Below are 21,145 nucleotides of genomic sequence, written 5' to 3'. Positions count from 1 at the left end.
TACTGACTATCATACTCTCTACTAGGAAAGCATACATTGCAGTGGCATGGTCTAATGCATGCTATTTAAAAACCTTAGAAAGAAATTGGAACAGTATTCACTAAGGTCATATTCCATCATTTTGCCATCCAGTGAGCTTATTTCCTTTTTGTGACTACTTTACTAGTGTTAAAAAATTACCTTTTGTTCTTTAAATGCACATATACAGAGCTACACTCAAACTGTTCTTTCCTGCTTCCTTTACTCAAAGTTGTAGATTTTACCCCATCTCTTTTCATGAAGGGGTTAATGTTTTGAGGGGACCTGCAGTATCAGCAGATCAGCTGCTAAAATCCCATAGCAAGAGTCAGAGGTGACTAGTCCAGCAGTACCATGCATTATGTGAACCTGACAGCTATCACTGGGAACATAAAGCAAACTGTGCAGCCGGTATTTAGGATGGATAAGTATATGGACAGCAAGGATTTTTCCTGAAACTGTGACAAACTTGCAACTGGTTTACATTTTGAAGACTTTTTTTTTTTAAATGCTAGACTATCAAAAACAAAGTGTAACTAGGTGCAACAGAGCATGTATCAAACAGTTGTACCATGTCAGATCACAGTCACCTAAACTCACTAATCTCTCCCCATCAGTGGCCAACAGCAAATACTTAAGACAAAGTGTAAAAGGGAACATATTCCAATGCTTCTCTAGTATTCTCTCCAATCTGCCATGGATTTGCCACTACCGGACTCTGAATCAGAGGTAGCACCTTTGTATTCAACAGCTTTTTCTTCTATTAACTCGCCCAGTGTTCTTGTGAAGTCACATTATCTGAGTATCTGCAGTACTCTGCGGTACCAAGTTCCACAGCTTAGCAATGCTGAAAGTCAAATACTATATCCTTTTGCTCTGAGCCAACTGCTCCTTTCATTTGCCAGCTCTTACTTCTTTTACAAGTATAGACAGTAAACAATTTTTCTTTATTTGCCCTCCTTATGCTACTAACAATTTTATCATTTTCTATTGCATTCTTTCTCTTCCTCAAGCAATCCTTTTCCAGCTGAGGAGACATAGGCTAAACAGCTCTTCCTTGTATGGAAAGAAGTACTTTCAAGTCCTGGTCCCCTCATTTTAAAAGGATATCAAGTATGATCACAGAATACTTAAGATTCAAGAACAGCAGAAAGTTATAGAATGGCATGTTTTCTGTTTTCGTCTCTATTTCTGTTCCAGTTCTTCACACTTGGTTTGTTCTACTGAACACCACTAAGCACTGATATTTTCCAATAATTATAACTGCTCTAGAATCATCTTTGTGTAGTATTAACCAGTACAGAGCCCATCACTGAAAACATAAATGAGTGTTCCCTCTCCAAGTAATTGCTCTGCATTTAATCAGCACCAAATTTCACATGCCATTTTAGTTGTCCACTGATACGAAGTCCTTTTCTAATACTGAACAAATAATAGTTTAAACACAGAGGAACCAAGACCTGAAATACACAAAGTTTTGAGTTTACTTTCTAGGTACAAACTATTCAGTTCTTGATAAGTATTTGTATCTAGCTTCCAACGAGGCTGTTTCTAAGTCAGCCTCCAGATGGAAACATTGATGCACTCATCAAAACACATTTAAAGTTCTTAGTCACTCAAGCCTTAATGATTTTATCAAAAATCAATAACATTTTGGCAATCTTACCAGGATAAAAAAATCTCATTAACCCCCAATACCAAAACAATGTTCATGATTATAGCAGGTAGTTTTTTAAGACACCATAGGAGCAAAATTTTAAGAAACTTGAACTAACCTTGAGATCACAAGTGGTGTTAAGCAGCAAATTTGAAGGTTTGAGGTCACGATGAAGCACATTGGCTGAATGGATATATTTTAACCCTCTCAGAATCTGGTAAAGGAAATAACAAATGTGGTCGTTGCTGAGGTGCTGAGTCTTTAAGAGCTTGTAAAGATCTGTCTCCATAAGATCTTGCACAATGTATCTGTAAGGCGTCAGATGTAAGGCAGCAAAACAAGCTCAGTCTCATGTTAGATATCAACACACAGTACCAGATGAAACTTCTGTCACCTAATTTTTGTCTCTTGTCTGTTTCATGACAATTATGAAACTATGAAGATGTTTCTCACTTTATCAGTTTTGAATCTAATCAATCCTGTTATATGATGCAGCCCTTTACAGAATTAAGAGGCACCAGCATACGGTCCTCTAAAATTAGTCATCATAAAACTCTCTTCCTCTGTGTCAGAATCTGAGTTTTCTGGAAATTTTAATTTTATCAGATTCCTATCCAGCTTGCCAATAAATAAAGAGCGGTTTAGTTTAATGAGTAATACGCATCTGAGATACTTGCTTCCAGTAGCATAAGAGCATGAAGAGGTAGAAACTGATCAGTCTCTTTGACACCTCTCCAGTCCAAAAATTCAGCTGTTGTTCTCCTTTACTGTATATTTATCATGCTACACTGAACACAAATAGTCCTTTGTTTACCACAATTAAACCCTAATATTTTCAGTCAGATGATTTTTCCTAAGATTGGGATAAACAAGAAGAACAGAGGTTTTTTTCTGCTCTAATAGAACAAGTTAACTCTTTGGTTGTAGTTTCATTATCATTTTTCACTGAAATGAACAGGGCTTCACTGGAAAACACTGTTACTGCCATCCCAGCTGGGTGTTCCCATCCTCTCCTCTGGGTACAGACTGGAACACACTACTACGACATCTTTTTGGAGGCAGCATGCACTTGTGTTACTTCAGACTGGTCATGGAAAAGCAACCTCAGACTCCCACATAAGACTGACTGAACTCAAACAATATATTGCTAATTTATGAAGTGAAAACATTTGACCTATATTCAGTGAATTCAATTTCTGCCTCCATGTTTCTAGGTTTTTTATTGGGCAGGCGCCTACAGAGACCTAGGGAAACCAACAGGAAACCATGTGTACGGACTTGGGCAAGTTAAGCTGGCTGAATCTAAACAAGGCCTTGTATCTCAGGTATAGTCTCCTGGCTAAGACCACTACTTATGTTAGCTAACTCATGAAGCCAAGTTTCCTATGGAAGAACAACAACAGAAAGGCTGTATTTACATATATTAATCAAGCATGTTTACCTGCCCATGTTCAGTCTGAGACTTTTCATGTATGCAGGAAGCACTGTAAAACTGTGGGGTGCTGGGGGTGTTTTTTTTTTTTCTTTTAAGATGTAGCCTTTCCATTCTTCAAGAAAAGATTCTATTCTTTACAGAAAACTTAGACAATTATACCAGAGTTGGGCCATTTTATTTTCCCCTCAAAGCAATCAGATAGTACTAACAAAGGCTCTGTGGAGAATGCAGGTAGTTCTAGGATTAAGTGACTAAACTAAGTCCAGCTCTACAATGCTGAGTCCTTTGCCCTGAAAAATAGAAATGAACATATATTTCTTTACCTGAAAAAGAACAAACAAAACTTGTGCTCACCTAGGTATGAAATCAGGGACTCTTTAAACTTCCCTTTCAATTCACAATAATAAGAGATAAGCTTTGATTAAAATTTAGTAAGGAAGAGAATGGAAAGGGGGAAATACGCTGAACAGGGAAGGAGAAGGCACCCATCAGTAATTATGAAGAACAACTTGAACTTTAAAAGGATACACATCTTTCATTTGTTCAATAGTCGGAGCTCTGATAATATCATTTATTCCAATAATATTCTCATGCCTGAAGCGCAGCAGAATCTTAATCTCTCTCARAGTTCTCTGGCAATATGTCTGATGCTCAAAAGGACTGATTTTTTTTATAGCAACTCGAACTTTGTTGACGTTATCATAGGCAGAACTGGAAGAGAATCAATAACATTATAGTTATAAGGAATGTTAAATTCATTCACTTCAAAAAGCAAGAACGTGAATTCAGCTGCATCTAGGGGCAGCACACTTGTTTTACATTTTATGAAGAGTGGCCACAGTGGCATGTATTTTTTTAGTTTGATAAACAGATAAAATATTTATGCACTATCACCAGCTCATTTCGATATCTACAAGTCCTCATCTTTTCCAACTGACTCAAAATCTGCTGATTTTTTGGTATCTGAACAAAGAAAAAAGCATTCATCTTCTTCACCAGCCTGTGGAAAAAACAAGTTTGAATCTTTTCCTATAAGCTTTAATCATTAAGAAAGAAATTTGAAATAAAAAGTTCACCTTAGGTTAACCCACTCACTTTGGAGAGTAAAAAAACCTTTGGAAATCATCTTTCAAGTAGTGAATTCCACACCCAAGTCTACCTCCTGCAAGTAATTCCAACTGCCACAACCTTTGACTCCTCCATCAAGTTACATTTTCAGCATCTCCAGTGAAGATTAGACATTGTAGAACAAAGGGATGGAGAACTTGTGAAAACACCTTTCTACGCTCAACTCCAAAGACAAGTGAGTTCCAGAAAAGAAAAATTAGACTACTCATGTGAGGCCAAAGCAAGGAGCAGTGCACTCAAGGAACATGTTGATTTTGATCTGTATTAATAAACACACTGGCTGCTACAGTTAGAGTACTCTGCTTTCAGAAGTTCAGAAAGGCATTCCTAGCTATGTCTAATAAAGCAGCTTTGGTATTTCTGTCCAAAATGCCCACTATTTATGAAGAATATTTCAACTGGTAAAAAGGCTCATGAAAACATTTATGGTTTTTTAGAATTTAGATTCAAGACTTATTACTGACTTATAAATTTTAGGATGTTTTACATGGTCCTGCTTATGCAAATGATAAAGCATATCATTATCATATTTTCTCTCTGTATTAAAAGTATATGGTAATTGAGTGTATATATATTTTAAATACACACAGAGGCTTCTCTGGTCACCTAAAATTTCTTTTTATTCTCTATTGATTTGTTTCAAAATTAAGAAATAATCAAGCCTACATTTCTGCTAGTCTCAACTATTTCATATAAAAAAAATAAACATACTAGCCAGACAGGCTTTACATTCGACAGATTTTCCATAATCACATCACAGAACATTCTCTGAAACCCTCTTAAGTGGCATTACTCTGCGGAGATGTCCTGGTATCTGATTAGAAAAGAGGACCTAAAAGGAATTCAGATGCCCGAGCACTTCAGATTCTTCTAACACAAAGCAGATTTGTGGTGCAAGAAGGTGTTTCTGAGAAATTATATTACTACTGTATACAGAAATGTAACATTTTTCACTTTCGCTATTAAAAATGACAGAGAACCTCTGCTGCCACTGAGAAACTCATATGGCTCATGTATATGTACTGACATCCTTTTGCATGATTTTTCCACAGAATCACATTGATCTGTCTGCATCCATAATTCCAGTCTATAAGCACAGACAGGCTGCAAATTTTATTTGCCTCCAGAAACACTGATCTCAAATGCTCCATAGGGTGTTTTGAAATTCCACATGCTAAGCAAGTGTTAATTATGACTGCTGCTATTACATATTTATAGATAACACATGAACAGTTCACAAATCTCAAAACAGGTAATAACCAAATGCTGTAAGTGGAACTTCACATAGCCTTCAAGAGCACTTTGCCTTTAGTAATTTTCTTAGTTAATYAGTTAATCACCTGAGTTGCTTACAATACACCAGTAAGGTAAGTCACAAGCAGAAGACAAAATTAGAAATAATTCTGAAGAAAAACCTGTGTTTGGGAAAAGAAATAAAACAATTATATGGTTCATTTTATCATTTTACACAAGCCTCCTACTTCCTTCTTTGTATTGACTGAAGTATATTTTTTCTCCCACAGTGCAGAACCTTACTTCCTTTCAAAGTACTGGACAGCAGCAGCTATGCAGCATAGAAAAAGGCAACATGCCCAATATTTAGCAATTGATGCTGCTTAAATAAAAACTCCTAATCACTTACAGTATTTGATAAAACTCTGTTTTTGAGATTACATTGGAAGTTTTTGTTTCTCAAGCAAAAGTTGGTTGTTGGTGAAAAAAATGCATCTTTGTAGAGATTCAATGAACGTGAATCAATCAAATATGCTATGATTTTCTCTCTTGCAGCTCAATTTCAATTATAGTTCTTGAAGCATTTTGTTAGAAGGCGGCTTAGGCTATTCTTAAAAAAAGAAGGACGTTTTTGTTTTCAGATGGTTCTACTATGCAACACACGATTCAGTATGGAAAAAGTAAAGTATCTGCAGTAAAGATGTAATCAATTTCCTCTTCAGTGTACATTTTGCATACAGTCATTTTTCTGTTCCTATCAGAAGATCTCACCACACTAATGTACCTAAATATGCATTTATGTTACTGTTGCGAAGACTGAGCTGACAAGAGCAAAAACGAAATCAAATTTAGTTGAAACATTAAAAGAGACAGTGGATTTATTTCCATTATTACACTTTCTCAAAAATGGGCTTTTTTGTAACATAAATGTCTGAAACATTACCCAAATTCCTATGAACAAGAAGCTAATCATACAAGTAGTTATATACATTTGCTTATGCATATTTTAAATAACACGAACAATATAGGTACACAGAGAATCTGTATTATCAAGTTAACAACATTTCACATTCTCAAAGTCACAGCCCTTAAAACAAATATGGCCTTGAGTAAGCCCTGTGACCCTTTAAGAACCAGTGCCCTTTTAATAAGACATGTGACCTGAAGACCTTCAAGACCCTGAAGATGCTGATGTTAAAATACGTGGGGGGGGGGGGGAAGGGGGAAATCAGTTTAACCCACTAATGGTTTCAATTTGTTTGCTATTATTTAGGCAGAAAACATGGTCCCTGTCCTTAAAACTACATGTTAGACTGAATTTCTGTAGAAATGGAGAGCTGTATGTTCTCTCTCATTCACATACCACATATAGCAATACTTATTTCACTAGGTAGGAAACTAACACAATTGGGTCCTTCATAGGTCAAAGACTTAGTCATTTCCCGAAGCCTGTTCCTATTCCTCACAATCTCCATTCAACTTCTACCATCAACACCAGGTTTACCGACAAACATGCTGCTTATGCACATGTTGTTCATTGATGGCGTTAGCCTATGAAACACAACAACTATAAAAAATGCAAATCCAAACTCTCATGCATTAACTCACTGCAGTTAATAGAAAGCTTACTTATCTCCTAACGCAGGATTTATCTTGCTTAACCTTAGCTAGAATTAGAGACCTAATTTTATGACTAATAATCATCTAGGCTCCCCCTACAGTTTAGTGAGGAATAGCTCCACAGATTTATCCTGTCTGCCACCAAACATGTCCTAAATTTAGATGATCTGCATTCTGGAAGTGCTGTCCCGGTGTGCATAGTCTAACCTAGTTGTCTAGACATTCAGCTTTTACATAAATCTCACAACTGTTTATATTTTCTCTGAATCAGTTAACTGGGACAACCTTCTAAAGAAAAGAACCTTCTATTATCAAGGCTTTTTCCCGAGAAGATAAAGATCTCTAAAGCGTCAATAACACTTCACATACTGACCATAAGAATTCAGACCAACAACCTTCAGAGTGCTAATTTATAACTTCTAGTTTATAATTACTAATAACTTATACCAATCACTGCATATAGAACTTTCCCTTTTAATGTTTTCCGTTATTCACATTATGGTGAAGCTAGTTACTAATATTTTAATTACTCAAAAAGAAGGACTTCTTTCCCCTCTAATGGTGTACAGCCTCACAAGCTGATGCAACCATTCAGCTGTGAGGGCTATTTATCTGTAACATGATAATTTTAAATATAGATTTTGCCACTGCCCAACTCTAATATATACAACATTATTCCTATTTCAAGCTGTGCTTACTATCCTGTGACAACCTGCTATAGCACTATTATCTAGATACTCTTAAGACCCTTCATAAAAACCAATACAAGCCCTAACAGTGCAGTTTTATCATTCCTAATATTAAGCATCTTGTATATATATATTACAAAGTTTTGAATAAATAAAACATCTTGCACAGCCATACAAAATAAATACATGAGCATTTATAACCTAAGAAGTTGTGTCATGCAGTTTTTAAAGCCAGTGTCTTATCCTTTTACTGCTCTGATACTGACTTCCTGTTTAAAATGCCCAGGGTGGGGCTGCTTCCAAGTCCAATAACCAGAACAYGCACTGCAATATCTGAGGAGCTTAAAGAAAAAAAACATGCCAATTATTAAGTTGAATCTGTTACGTAGCCTGTCTCCCACTAATTCCTTCTCAAGGAAGAAAAGCTTTTCACTAGACAGAATGGGACTAATGCCAAAATTTAGCTCCTTCTACCCACAATGGCTGCTGCATGTTCTTCCATCCATTTCTATTCTTCACGTGTTTCATTTCGGAGCAGAACTGGAACAAGTGAGAGCACGCTGCAGCTGCCGTGAGGAAAGAAGCCAGCTTCTGGCAGTAGTTACATCCCACAGAGGGCTGTTTCTTCATATAACCATTGAAAAACAACTGCCTACTCTGTCAGCACCCTCCGTCCTCATTACACTCCTCTACCATGCTGCCTGAAGGCTTACCCCATCATGGGTTTTTCCTCCAGCACCTCTAGGATTATTCACCTTATAGCTGTTTTACAGGCTGCTGTTAGTATATGCATACATATACATAAAAATCCACAATGCTACTAGCAAACATCCTAATTACAACTCTAAATAAAAGACTGATTTGAAGTTTTAAAAGGATGTTTTATCAGTGGTTTTGTGTTGCCRTGGTAACAAGATTCCAAGGGCATATCCAGGGATAAAAATCTCTCTGAAATACTGCTTACGACTAGGATAGGGAAGGGAAAAATAATTCCAAGCAAACAAGCCAACCTATAAAGATGTTTACTCTTTTTTACTGAGTCTACATTTAGCTCAATCGTAGACATTTCCACAACATACTGACATTTATCAAGTTACGATGAAAATAGCTTAAACTTATTTTTAAGACTGCTGTAAGAAAAATAACACATTATTACTATATAGTTGCCTAGCAGTATCATAATGGACTGTTCCATTAATTTGCCACAACTTCTTGGCTGGGGGAAGGTGGCTATGGGGTGTGATTTCTTTTTTTAAAATATATATAATCAAACATCAACTCCTTCAGTTTCTTCAGAATAATTGTTTCTGACTCCAGATGATCAAAATGTAGGGAGCTACAGTGGATTATTCCGACTGAGAATTTTTTTTTTTTTCTTCAAAGAGCAAAGACTGGAAAAAGGATAAAAAGAGTCAAAGTGAGTTTCAGATTTGAGGACATCCAATAAAGGTGTCAACTTTATAATACTGAATATACTTTTTGACCCCAACTGTAAATATCTAAGGTTATTAGAAGTCTTTGTTACTTCCACTTTTTCATATTATTTTTGAAGCTAAATAAGCATACTACTCATTAGACCTTTTTTATTACTACTACCTTACAAAATCAGCATCTGTTTTTAAAAGGAACACACAGATATTCAGATTTAAGGTGTATTTGCCTTGTTTTAATGGGCCTCAGTATATAAAAAGGCAATCCGCTTCTTGCCTAAGAGTTTTCTTTTCGATTTATTAGCTTTCTCTAAAAGAAGTTCTTAATAACTGAACATTTCCTAGGCTTCTCAGTTGTGAATTCAGGAAATATAATGCTTTTGCATTAGATAAAAATTCAGTGATATTCAGTGATAAATCCAGGATTAATCTAGCTTGTCATTTCTGTAGATTGCACCCTTACACCTTAAGGGTTCCTATCCATTCTGTCACAGGAAATAATGAAGATGATATTTTAAATGTTTAAAGGAACAGTAAAATAAAAAACAAACGGTGACAGAATTAATAATTGAATTTTATTTTGTGAGAGTCATTATCCCTCTCCTTTTATAAAGTTAGGAGGAAGTGAGAGAGATGAGGAATATTCTTTTCTACTGCACCATGCATCACAGATAAACTACAAAAAAAGGAGCATCTTAAGACATTTCTACCTCTTTCTTCATTAAAGATTTATATTTATAGATTCTAATTTCGACCACGTAGAAAACTTAAATCTATGAAAAGAGAGAGATACTCAAGTATTAGATTCTTGGGAAAGAAAAACCCTCAGCCTTGAGGCTCTAGTTGTTTTTCAAGCCTCATAAACATTATATAACTTTATGGACACAACCACTGGACACTTTTGCATGCCACTCAGAGGGACAAGAGTCAAATATGTTGTAATTCAGCACTTTTGAATTATCTATTGGTATGCTACAGACACTCCCCATTGATTATTAAAAGCCAGCAGTATGTGTTACCTTCTCAGTCTTAATGAAATACATATAAGTACTAGCAAGACTATAATGAAAGAAAAAGCCAAAACACTTGAATTCAAAACTGAGATACTTCAGAGTAAATTTGGATACAAGCAGTATATACAGTATTCCCAAAAAACTGAGTGTTTGGGAAATGGACCTTCTTTCATCCATCATACAGCCATGAAATATCCAGTATTAAAGTTTTCAAAAGTGAAAGTGAGACAGGAGAAACATACAGTGGGTCCCTCTAAACATAGCTATTCAAACAATCACCTGATTGCTGAATTCTCCACCATTTGTATACAAAGTATCAGAAAACTACCTGAAGTTATAAATTACAGGATGACCACAGATTTAACTCTTCTTTTTGTTGAGGAGAAGAAAAACAAAAACAAACGATGGCTGTTTGTAAGCACAGAACAGTCACTGTCAATTTCACTGCTTTTTTCTTTTTTTTTTTAAATTTCATGCTACAAAAATGGCAGCGAAGGAAGGCTGAGCAACAGAGAACATTAAAATAACTAAAAAGTAGATATGATCCATTTTGCAGCAGGATTAACCTGGCCCTGCCTGAAAATTCCTAACTGCATGCTATTTGAACATTTATTTTCTTTTAGTGGTTTTTGATTTGCCAGGATCACTGGATAGATTATTGCTTTTGGCTAAGAAAATACAAACAGCTGTTTCTAAATCTTGTATCATGACCCCTGTGTAAAGCAACTGTCATACTTTACACACACATCATGAATTTATCTGTATCCTTAGTCCCTTTTTATCTGTTGCTCATCACCAAATCATCAAGGCCTGCTACTTTTTTTTTTTTTTTTAATGGAAGATGACCTGAACATGCTATTTTGGATTGTATTTGTTAAAGTTGATTGTTTCTTTCCTTTTCCAAAAATGAGGGGGAAGGAGGAGGGGAGGGACACCTTATTTCTAAAACAGTGTCCTCTAGTTTATCCCAAGTGCATAGCAAGGCGCCCAAATAATCAATGCTGACTGGTCGATCATTACRATGATCGCTAACATTACTTTGTTAGATCTCCGAAGATTGCCCCAGTTCTCTCCAGTCTGCACTAAAATATAACTGCATTACCTTCACCTTTACCATGTACTTTTTCAGCCATTTTCCCCATATCGTTTAATACCAGTCCTAACATTAAAGGTTTCCAGCACAATTATGCCAAGTCTTTCCCACCATGACAAAAGTGAATAATTGCTCTTAAGTGGTTTTATTCTTTGGGAGTTTCTGTTCTACCACAATTTATTGACCTTCACACCATGAATTCTTAAGTCCCTTTTGTAACCTTCTGTAAGAGAGGTTTGTTTTCGATAGTCTATTCAAATAATTCTTGTAGGTTACAAAGGCACAATTTTCTTTTTTCAGAATTAGAAAAGTAAAATCTGATGGGACCTTCTGCAGCATTATAATTCTGAGCTATTTACTATGCACACGATTTCATAGTTTAACTCCTTAGATCATTCCTRCTATTTTGAACAGAAATATCTAGCCAAGGCAAATGGAGTCCAAGTCTATCAAATGAATTAAAATCACCAAAAGCTCAGTCAATTCATAATCCTGGGCGTGGCAGACCAAATGATCAGTTGTTTTGTTAGCACCTATTAAGACAAAATATAGAGGTGATTCTAGAACTACACCTTAACATTAGTATTATAAAAATATTAGCTATTTCACCCAATATTCTGTATTAAGTTTGGTTAAAGAAGTCACTTAACTTCATTGTGTTCTGATCAATCTTAGTTGTTCCAGGAAACCCATCAGTTCTCTCAATTTCCTGTGCCTTTTTATATGTATTTTTCCTTCTATACCTTTAACTGTTTACCACTATGACTCCAAATCACCCTATTAGTCTGCTCTGTTTTATGCCACTTCAGTTCACTTCAGGTCAGACTCCAGAAAATAGACTTGTCAAATAGTCTCTTACGTCTTACTATTTTGTCTACTTTTTGCCTTTCCACTTGTCTTCCCCATTTTAGAGGTCTACCGGTGCAATTATTTCCTCTATTAAAAAAAAAAAAAAAAAGTGAATTTACTTTTCAGCTAAAACAGTTCTCCAACACAGTTAACTCTGCAGCTGTGTAAGCACTAGCACCAGCAGAAGAGAGGAGGAAGGAATTACATGACCTGAGGCAGGGAAGGAAAGGCTGCCCCTTTAGAAGCAGCACAGGCTTAGATCAGCATAAATCAATCATGAAAACCACAGCTTAAGTTTCTAACCCTGATTGTCCTGAAAACTAAACCTCCAAACATGAGCCAATAAAGTGCTGGCTTCCTCATTCTGTGCTTATGACTTCTCAGAGATGCAACAAGAAGCAACCAAGAAAAGTGAAGACAGGTCAGTTATGTAACTAGTATCACTCCAGATCCTCGGAAAAAAACCTATGAGCAGCAGCAAAGCAGGTTACATGTTTACAGGAAGTATCCTTCTTCTTTCCCTCAGAGGGGTGAGAAAGTGCTTCCAAAGGAGCTGTGAATGGTAATGGTATAACCAAAAGTGACAATCAGGTTTACTCTTTTGCCTAATAAAGTTCTAGCTTTTTCTTCTATCCCAAACACTTTTCCTAAAAGCAGCTTTACAAAATGGAAGACAATATAAGATCCACACAATTACTTTATTTTTCAGAAATTAGCTTATTTAATTCTTTGATTCCACATGATGTAAATCTTCAGGAAAAATAGTTTGACGTTTAACTCCAAAAGGATGCAACAGCAAGCATCCCCCCCCCCAAACCCTGAACAAAATCATTTATGCATACTCAGAAGCAGAGGGGTTCCATAAACCTGTAGAAACATCAGTCCAACGTAAGAAGCATCACCAAGCAGCAAAGAAAGCAAGCTAACTGTTAGAGTTCATTTGAAAAAAAAAAAAAAATCACTAGCACTGCAAATTTCACCACTACCAGAGGTTACTTCTCTTGAGTATCAGTTTACAGGGCATTTTTTTGCATGCTTAAAAAAAGACATGCCAACACTAAACCCTGTAAAACAACAAATCCCAGGAAAATTGGGCAAATTCTGGGCTGATCAACTGAAGCAGTTTGGGGAGTAATGATTTGGAGTGCTCTAACCACTTCAAGTTTAATTTAGGACATATCAATATCTCATGGAGCAAACTGCCTTCCCATCCAACAAAAAGCAAGGTACTGCAGTGACAGCTGCTAATTTTAAGGAAAACTGCAAAATGAAGTAATTACATATTATAAACTATAAGTCTAATTACAAGTTGCTGGTAGTTAAAATGTACTCATAACACAGATGAATTACTTTGTACCATGCAACAAAAACTCTCATTTGCATTCTAATCACCATTTTCACTATTTTATGAAAATTCTGTTAAAATACAAAAGAAGAACTTCCAAAAGAAGATTTTTTTCCCCCTTAATAGAATTACTTTTTATGATTTTAGGTATTACTAAACAAAGTAGGGAGCAAAATAACATGCGCACAAGTAAACTATGCCACTGAAAGGCAATCAGCCCTAAGGAGAAACACAGCAACCATTTTACAAGTCTTTCTTTCAACCAGCATGTAGACAGCCAACAGGGCACTAAAAATGTCCCACCACAGCAGTCAGAGTGCAGACAGTTCTGTACGAGATACTCCTTCTACATTAGCAGACTTACCCAGTGACTAGAAACAGAACGGAAAGGGGTGGAGACAGGAATGCTCTTTGAAAGAGAAACCAACCTACTGCACAGTGATGGAGAATGAGAAATCTCATTTTGCCAGAGTATCTACCAATTTCTGATGAAATAACTCCAACTGAATTAATCAGATTAACCATTACTTGGATCTAATTAATCTATTTGCTCAAAGCTGATAATGAAGTAATTCATGTTTGGCTTTTAATATACCTTAGAAAGAGATGAGTATGAGAATAGCTTTTTTACATCCAGAAAAGTTGTACTAAAGCAAAGGAAAATAAGTCACCTTCTGAAAGGGAGATTCATCTACAAGCAAACATTTATTTTTCATAAATGAACTAACAAGCAATATAATCTAGACTTCACAGAGATAAATCACCCGAAACAAAATATTGTTTCACATTTACTATTAACTTTGCATTACACACAGTAAAAAAAATTACACTCTAAAATATGCTTGTACAACCATACTCTTCATCTGAGCAATTTGCAAATCAAAACTGTTACTTTAAATGTCATTAAAAACAGTTAATAAAATATGCTTTTTTTCAAATGTCATTTGAAAATTTTCTAAAATACCTAGCTTTCAGTGGAAATAAAAGTATTCTTTAAGTAAGCAGAACAACATCCAACTTTGTCCATTAGCAGCGTGTGCTTGCAGCGACGAAGGCTTACCATGTCCTGGGCTGCATTAGTAAGTATGTAGCTAACAGGTCAAGGAAAGAGATTACTCCTGTGAGGCCACATCTGGAGTACTGCATCCAGTTTTGCTCTCTTCCAGTGCTGGAGCAAGTCCAGCAGAGAACCATTAAGATGGACAGGGGGCTGGAGCACATGACATACAAAAAAAAAAAAAAAATCCTAAGGAAACTGGTTTCCTTAGCCTTGAGAAAAGAAGGCTGGGGGGCATGAGGAAGCACCCCATTCTGTCTTAAACTACCTAAAGGGGAATTACAGAGAAGACTGATCCAGACTCTTCGCAGAGGCAAACAGTACAGAGGACAAGAGGCAATGGTCCCAAGTTGCTGCAAGGGAAATTCTGATGAATATAAGGACAAGAATTTCACCATGCAAGTGGTTAAACACTAGAACATGTTGCCCAGAGAAACTGTAATCTCCATCCTTGGAGATTTTCAAAAAAATTGAGTGGACAAGACCCTGAGCACCGTGATCTAATTCTGAGGTTAGCCCTTCTTTGAGCAGGAGGCTGGACTATGTGACCTCAAGACGTCCCTTCCAGCCTATATTATTCTATGAAATATTCCACAGCAAGATGTCATAAAAAATATTTCTGTTAAACTGATCAGTGAATTCCCTTTCTAGAGCACAGTTGAAAGCTATGACAAAGTATCAACATATTAAAAAAATTATGATGTTGGTGAAGTGCTAGTTTTCAGCTAAAGCTGAACTGTACACATACTCAGTTGGTAAGTGTTAACTCTCTTCCTACAGGCTGTATCTCCCCACTCATAAACAAGTAGCTCACCGAACTAACAAAGCCTGGTTTCCTACATGTTTCTGTTTTCCTTGGGAGTACCAATAAACCCACCCCTGAAACTGGGGCATTTGTAATATTTCCTTGGGGGAGTCTCTGACTTCTCACATTTGACCTCTTGATATAGTCTCTTCCTCAGTGGACCAGTTTATAGAATCTCTGTGTTCTACCAAAATACCTTTTAAGAAACCTGCAGGAAGTCTGCATATTTAAGACCTCTACCATCTGTCAAATTTGATGGAAGGCAGGCAACAGGTTCAAGAGCCATATGTGGGGGTACAGGAGACAGACTAACACAACCACATACGGATAATGTGAATACATAAGCCATATTTCCACAATAAATCATGCTAAAAAAAMCCCTCAATTTATCTTTATCTGTTTCTGTGGGCTGGACCATGCTATGTTAAGAAAATGTGTATTTATTTATRAAATGCAAGTGTCCCTAAGCTGCACTCTTCAACTCCTGAGCTACTATCCCATTACTTTGGGCAGACAGGAAAAGATGCTACCTCTCATCTCCCATAAATCTTAAAGACAGCTCTAACATGCACAGAGAGAAGTGGTTGCTGTCCCTTCCCCAATGCCTGCTTAACAGCTTACTGACCACCTGTTGCATCACAGGGGACAGAAGAAGAGCAGCTCTAATTGCTCCTTTTTTGTTTCCACGTCAGGTTAAGGAAGTGCTAGCAGTCTGAGTGACTTAACTGAAGGGAAAAGCTTACCCCTGTGTCTCTCTTCCCCAGAGAGAAGCTGATAACCGGCCACCAATTACATTCCCTAACTTTCTACTCTGATCTTTGCACTAACTAGAACGTATTACAGCTGGGTAACTTGTGTCAGCTCACTGTTTTCCATAACACAGAGACCAGAACATGTTAATTAAAAGGTATCAACACCCATACCCAAGCTGTGCTCCCTAAAAGCACATATAAGCAAGCTCAGGTATCTCTAAATTTGGTCTATCACAGAGTACTCACTCCAGATCAGTGGAATATTTAACAGAAAAAAATTACAGGTTGCTTCTGTTCCTCGCCACCAAGCAAACAGTCTCCAAATCACCAATTTGACCCTCATAGATTGGCACAACTGGTCTCCATACTACCTTTTTGTCTAATTTCAGACAGTCTTGAGAGAAGACATTATGCAGTCATTAACCCAATCAATGCTATTTTCATCTTTTAATATAAATGCCTGTATCTTACAGAGCAATCTCTCCCTAATCTTTTCCATTTGGAATCTCTTTACGAATATACTTCTCAATTTTCATATAAAATTTTCTCTCCTCTAAAAGGAACTTCCATGAGAGATTAGAAAAGAACAGAACTTTGAAAAAAACTACTGCCAAATGTTTTAACTATTCCTTTTCAATATCGCATTAATGTTCATCTACTGACTAGCTTAATTTTTAAACGTAACTCTTCTACAGAACATCACCAACTCAAAGATGTCTTTCTAACAACACAGTAAAATCCAAGCCAAGAAATGCAGGATTTGAGCTTCAAGATTTTCTTCCAGCTGCATTCATCTTTATTATTTACTTATAATATTTGCAGCAGTGATGCTTCACATGTGCATAAGTGTGATGATAAGGGGTTACCAAAAAATGGAACACAAGATAGAACATCCTTATCATATTCCCATTAATTATTTCTTTCCAAAAATATGATTTGTTTTAAACTGTCAAATGATCATCCTTGTCAAATTACCACTGACTGAATAGATGAAGGACAATTCCGACCAAAAATTTAAGGCTCAACACAGTCATATTTTCATCACTGTTTGTGTGCATTTAGAGTACAGCGTGTTAACAGGTTATATTCAGCACTGCCAAAAGCAAAACCGAAAAAAAAAAAACCCAAAACCAGACTTGGGGAGGAAGAGAGAATCTCAAAACCTTGCATCTGCAAGTTAGTTCTGAAACTTTCAGACTTTGTCTGAAAGTCAGTTCTAGGTGACTCTCAGGTTAATAGTCTCTTATATCACTGAAAGGCAGAGAATATCATTACATAAAGAACTTCACACCAAAATCCCTCAAAACAACTCTTAAGCAAAAGGGGAAGAACATGAGAAATAGACACAGTGTTTGCATGTATTTGGATAAATTAATTCAGAGTAACAAACATGACTGTATGACTAAATAATGGCTCAAAGCTGCTAGAATGTATTGCAGTCCTAGAAATTGTTGAAGATCTTAGATAAAACTTTATTTGCGCTGTGGTCATTCCCCAGTTTCACATGCAAGAGGACTGAAAACAAAAAATAGGTTAGAAAAGGCTATTGACATGGATATCCACTTATTAATCATTTCACCACCACCACCCCCAGCAACAAAAGTTCTGGGTAAGATGCAAGCCTATATCAAAGAACGAACATTTTTGGCAGAGGACGTTACTGGAGGACATTATGATTGAGGTTTCCCTGATAATATGCCTCTTGCATACGAATCTGAGAAAGTGCAGCCACAACATAGCAGTAAATATACTGCTCAGATAAATGAATTTTGAGTAAAATAGAGTTAAGTTTAAAATGACTGTAATAGAGAAAACAGTTAAATGCCTTTAAGGGCTTTCAAATTCAGATGAGAGAATGTTCATGTACAGTATATTCCAACATTTTCCTCTACTTCTTGTGCTATTGTTTTATGTTCTAATCAATATTTCTCAAACATTCTATTCTCTGCTGCCAAGTCAAAATGGAAGCTGGCTGTAACAATGTTACCCTAAGAACACTTCATTTGCCCTTTTATTCAGTGACATAATTAAAAGAATTTTATTTTATCTTGTTTTCAACTCCCAAATTCAAAACCCCAGAAATATAGGGGTCAGGAAAAACAGACAAGAGTGAAGGTTTTTAAGAGTTAAGTCACTTGCTTTCCATACAACAAGCCTTATGGCAGAATAACTAGAATCTCTGAAGTTGTATGCGTTAGCTGGGGGTCTAAAAAACAAAAACACCGAAGCTTGCTTTGTTTTCCTTCATTAAAGCGTACAGATTTAAATGGATTTTGCAGCTGCAGGAAATATCTCCATCTTCACCCTCATAGCTTGCCCTCTAATCACCTCACAAGGGAGAGGCTTCTGCAGATCCTCACTGCATTACCAATCAAAGCAAGACATGAAACATTTAGTATTAATCTGCATAACCTACACCTCCATTGATTGATAAGTAATCTTATTTAACCGTAGCAGCTCATATGCTGTGCACTACAAAGCATTATGTTTGCTATGGCATTTAGCTAGAACATGTGCAATCCAACACTTACCAGGTATACAATACAAATTGAGACTTTGTTCCCTGTCATTTCACATCCAAGGCAGAAGAGCAACAATTAAGAGCACAACATATCAAATTTAGTGCTTCACATTAATAACTTCAGAGGGGAAAAACTCAGTAGCCAAATGCATATTTCAACTGACCCAGAGATTTTTTTTTTTGTTAATAACTGTGTATAGCATTCATATCAGACCAAAAAAAAAAAAAAAAAAAAGCTTTTCAACAAAAGATAACATTACATAGCCAGTCTTGGAGAAAAAAATTAATATTTTAAGTAACAGAACTTAATAACACACCATTTGGAAGGGAAGAAAGTGGCCATATTTTCCCTATATCTGCATACTAACCTAGTGATGCCAAAAAAGGGCATGAGCTGCCATCATACTGCTTCTTGTAATCTTTGATCATTGGTGAAATATTTTAGCTTTAACACAGTGTCTGAGTTACCACTTTTAACACCCCATTAATATGAGTGGGACTATACACACATCTTGAAAGTACTATTCCAAATCAGACTGCAAGCGTAAACCAGTGCAGTCAGTAGTGAGATTATGGGCACCGGCTTAGGTGTCCCAGCATGGATGAGTTGCATAGTAATAAAATGTGGCCTGTACCATAAGCTACAAGTTTTAGACTGGATATATTGCTGTGATTTATACACTAAATGATAATAGGGGTATTTTTATGCCACAAACAGGATTTCTGATTTACATTTTGAAGGTTCTTCCCATAGCTAAAAAAGTGAAGGCCGCAATTCAAAACTTAAACACAGGCTTATCTCCCAGCTAATCTCATGCCTAGATGAAAGCTTCCACTCTGAAATACAAGATGACTTCATTTTAATAAGCTAGCACAATCCAACATAGCTGTAAAATCTGTAACATATACTCGGATGCTGTGAAGAGCCTTCACTGAGAAGCGCACAAGTTTATAAAAGATTAAACATCAGAGAGAGAGAACATTACCACTGATATAGCTTTCATCAAGTCATAACCTGTAAACCTCATTTAGTACTTCTGGTCAAATTTGAACACGTTGAAGAAATAGAAACAGTGTTGGAAGAAAGTTGATAAAACAACAAAAACAGTTTTAATTTGAATCTCTTATTTCAAAAATAAGTCACTTTATTCTGTTTTGCTAATGGGGAAAACAGAATTAGAAATTGTAACTAAGGTCACAGAGCACGTCAGTCTTATAGTCCAGTCACTAGGTATACCATCTCACAGCATCATCGCACCTCAACCCACCAAACGCAGGCTGCTAAAAGAAAACCTATCTCACACTCTAAATCCGGTTAGCTTACATTTTCAGTATTTTATAGTTCATTCGTTTAGCTTTTTAAGACTGATATTAACCAAAGCAAACACATACTACTGCTTTTTAGCGAGGCTTACCATAAGTCTTCATGACATAAAATAATCAAGAACTAGAAGACCTGAACAGAACTTTCACCTGTATATATGTTAATTTAGACAATAATCTGGCAGGCTGCGCAACACAGACAACAAACACATCCAAAGAAAAGGCAGACTGGAGCAGCAATTCGTACGCACGGATTCACTTTTTTTGTTTATCAACTATGACCTTACAAACATGCAGCACATGCACAAAGAGAAATACAGAGCTGTTAGCATGATGTTACGACCTTTTCCCCTTTTTCAATGTCTATAATATGACTGTAAGGAGAGAAAAAAGAAAGGGAGAAAACAACCCGAGAGGCAGGAGCAAAAAAATTTAAAAATAACGAGCACACGACAGAAAGGAAACGAGAGGCGTAGCTGCACCCCACGGTGCAGGAATTTTGGCGGGGGGGAGAGGCGACGGCAGCCGGGGGTTGGCGGCCGAGGAGGGGACGGGCGATGCCGGAGGGACAGCCGCGGCAGCACGAAGGGAAAAGCGGGGACGAGGAAGGAGGCAGGGATGCTGGAGCCCGGGCTTCCCCTCCCCCGAGGGCCCGGCGCGGGCCGCTGCCCCCCGCAAGGGCGGGCCGGAGCCCGCGGCCGAGCCCCCGGGGAGGCTGCGGACGGGCAGGGCGGCGGGAGGAGGGAGGAGGGAAGAAGGGAGGGAGCTGTGCAGGGCAAGGGCGCTGGCCCGGCGGGGCGCGGCGGCCGGCACTCACCACACCATGCCGTAGGCCCCCTCGCCGATGTAGGAGAGGTTGGTGTAGCGCGGCCCCACGTCGAACACTTGGCCCCGCACCATCTCCGGGCCCCCGGCGTTGGCAGCGCCGCCCGCAGCCCCGGCCCCCGACACCGCCGCCATGTTGTCCGTGCCGGGAACCGCGGTGACTGCGTGCGGGGGGGGCGGGGGGGGAAGGCGGGGTGAGGAGGAAAGAGGAGGGCGAGGAAAGAGATGCGGGATGAGGAGGAAGGAAAAGAGGCGTCGCCGGCTCCGCCGCGCTCCGGGGCTCCGGCCGCCGGCTCCGAGCCCCCGTCAGCGCCGCCGCCACCGCCGCCGCTGTGAGGAGACGCTGCCGGAC

The 21,145-nt window shown here is 37.7% G+C and overlaps 1 protein-coding gene across 3 annotated transcripts in view; it reads right to left on the bottom strand.

Annotated features, from left to right (window-relative positions):
- MAPK1 (mitogen-activated protein kinase 1) overlaps positions 1-21,136 on the bottom strand; it is a 38,938-nt gene extending 17,802 nt beyond the window's left edge. For all 3 annotated transcript variants that reach the window (XR_003257877.1, XM_026091858.1, XM_026091859.1), the window contains exons 1-3: positions 20,786-21,136; positions 3,639-3,821; positions 1,794-1,983 (exon numbers count right to left, since the gene is read on the bottom strand). Coding sequence is in view for 2 of the 3 variants with exons in the window: in XM_026091858.1 (XP_025947643.1) it covers positions 1,794-1,983; positions 3,639-3,821; positions 20,786-20,928 (516 nt within the window). In the remaining variant the exon portion in view is untranslated. The remainder of the gene's footprint in view (positions 1-1,793; positions 1,984-3,638; positions 3,822-20,785) is intronic.
- Positions 21,137-21,145: the final 9 nt, after the last annotated feature.

This window comes from Apteryx rowi, unplaced genomic scaffold (genome assembly GCF_003343035.1).
Source record: "Apteryx rowi isolate R43461 unplaced genomic scaffold, aptRow1 scaffold_93, whole genome shotgun sequence".
NCBI lineage: Eukaryota > Metazoa > Chordata > Aves > Apterygiformes > Apterygidae > Apteryx > Apteryx rowi.
The sequence above is the reverse complement of the archived record's forward strand: the minus strand, read 5'-3'. Positions and strand labels throughout refer to the sequence as shown.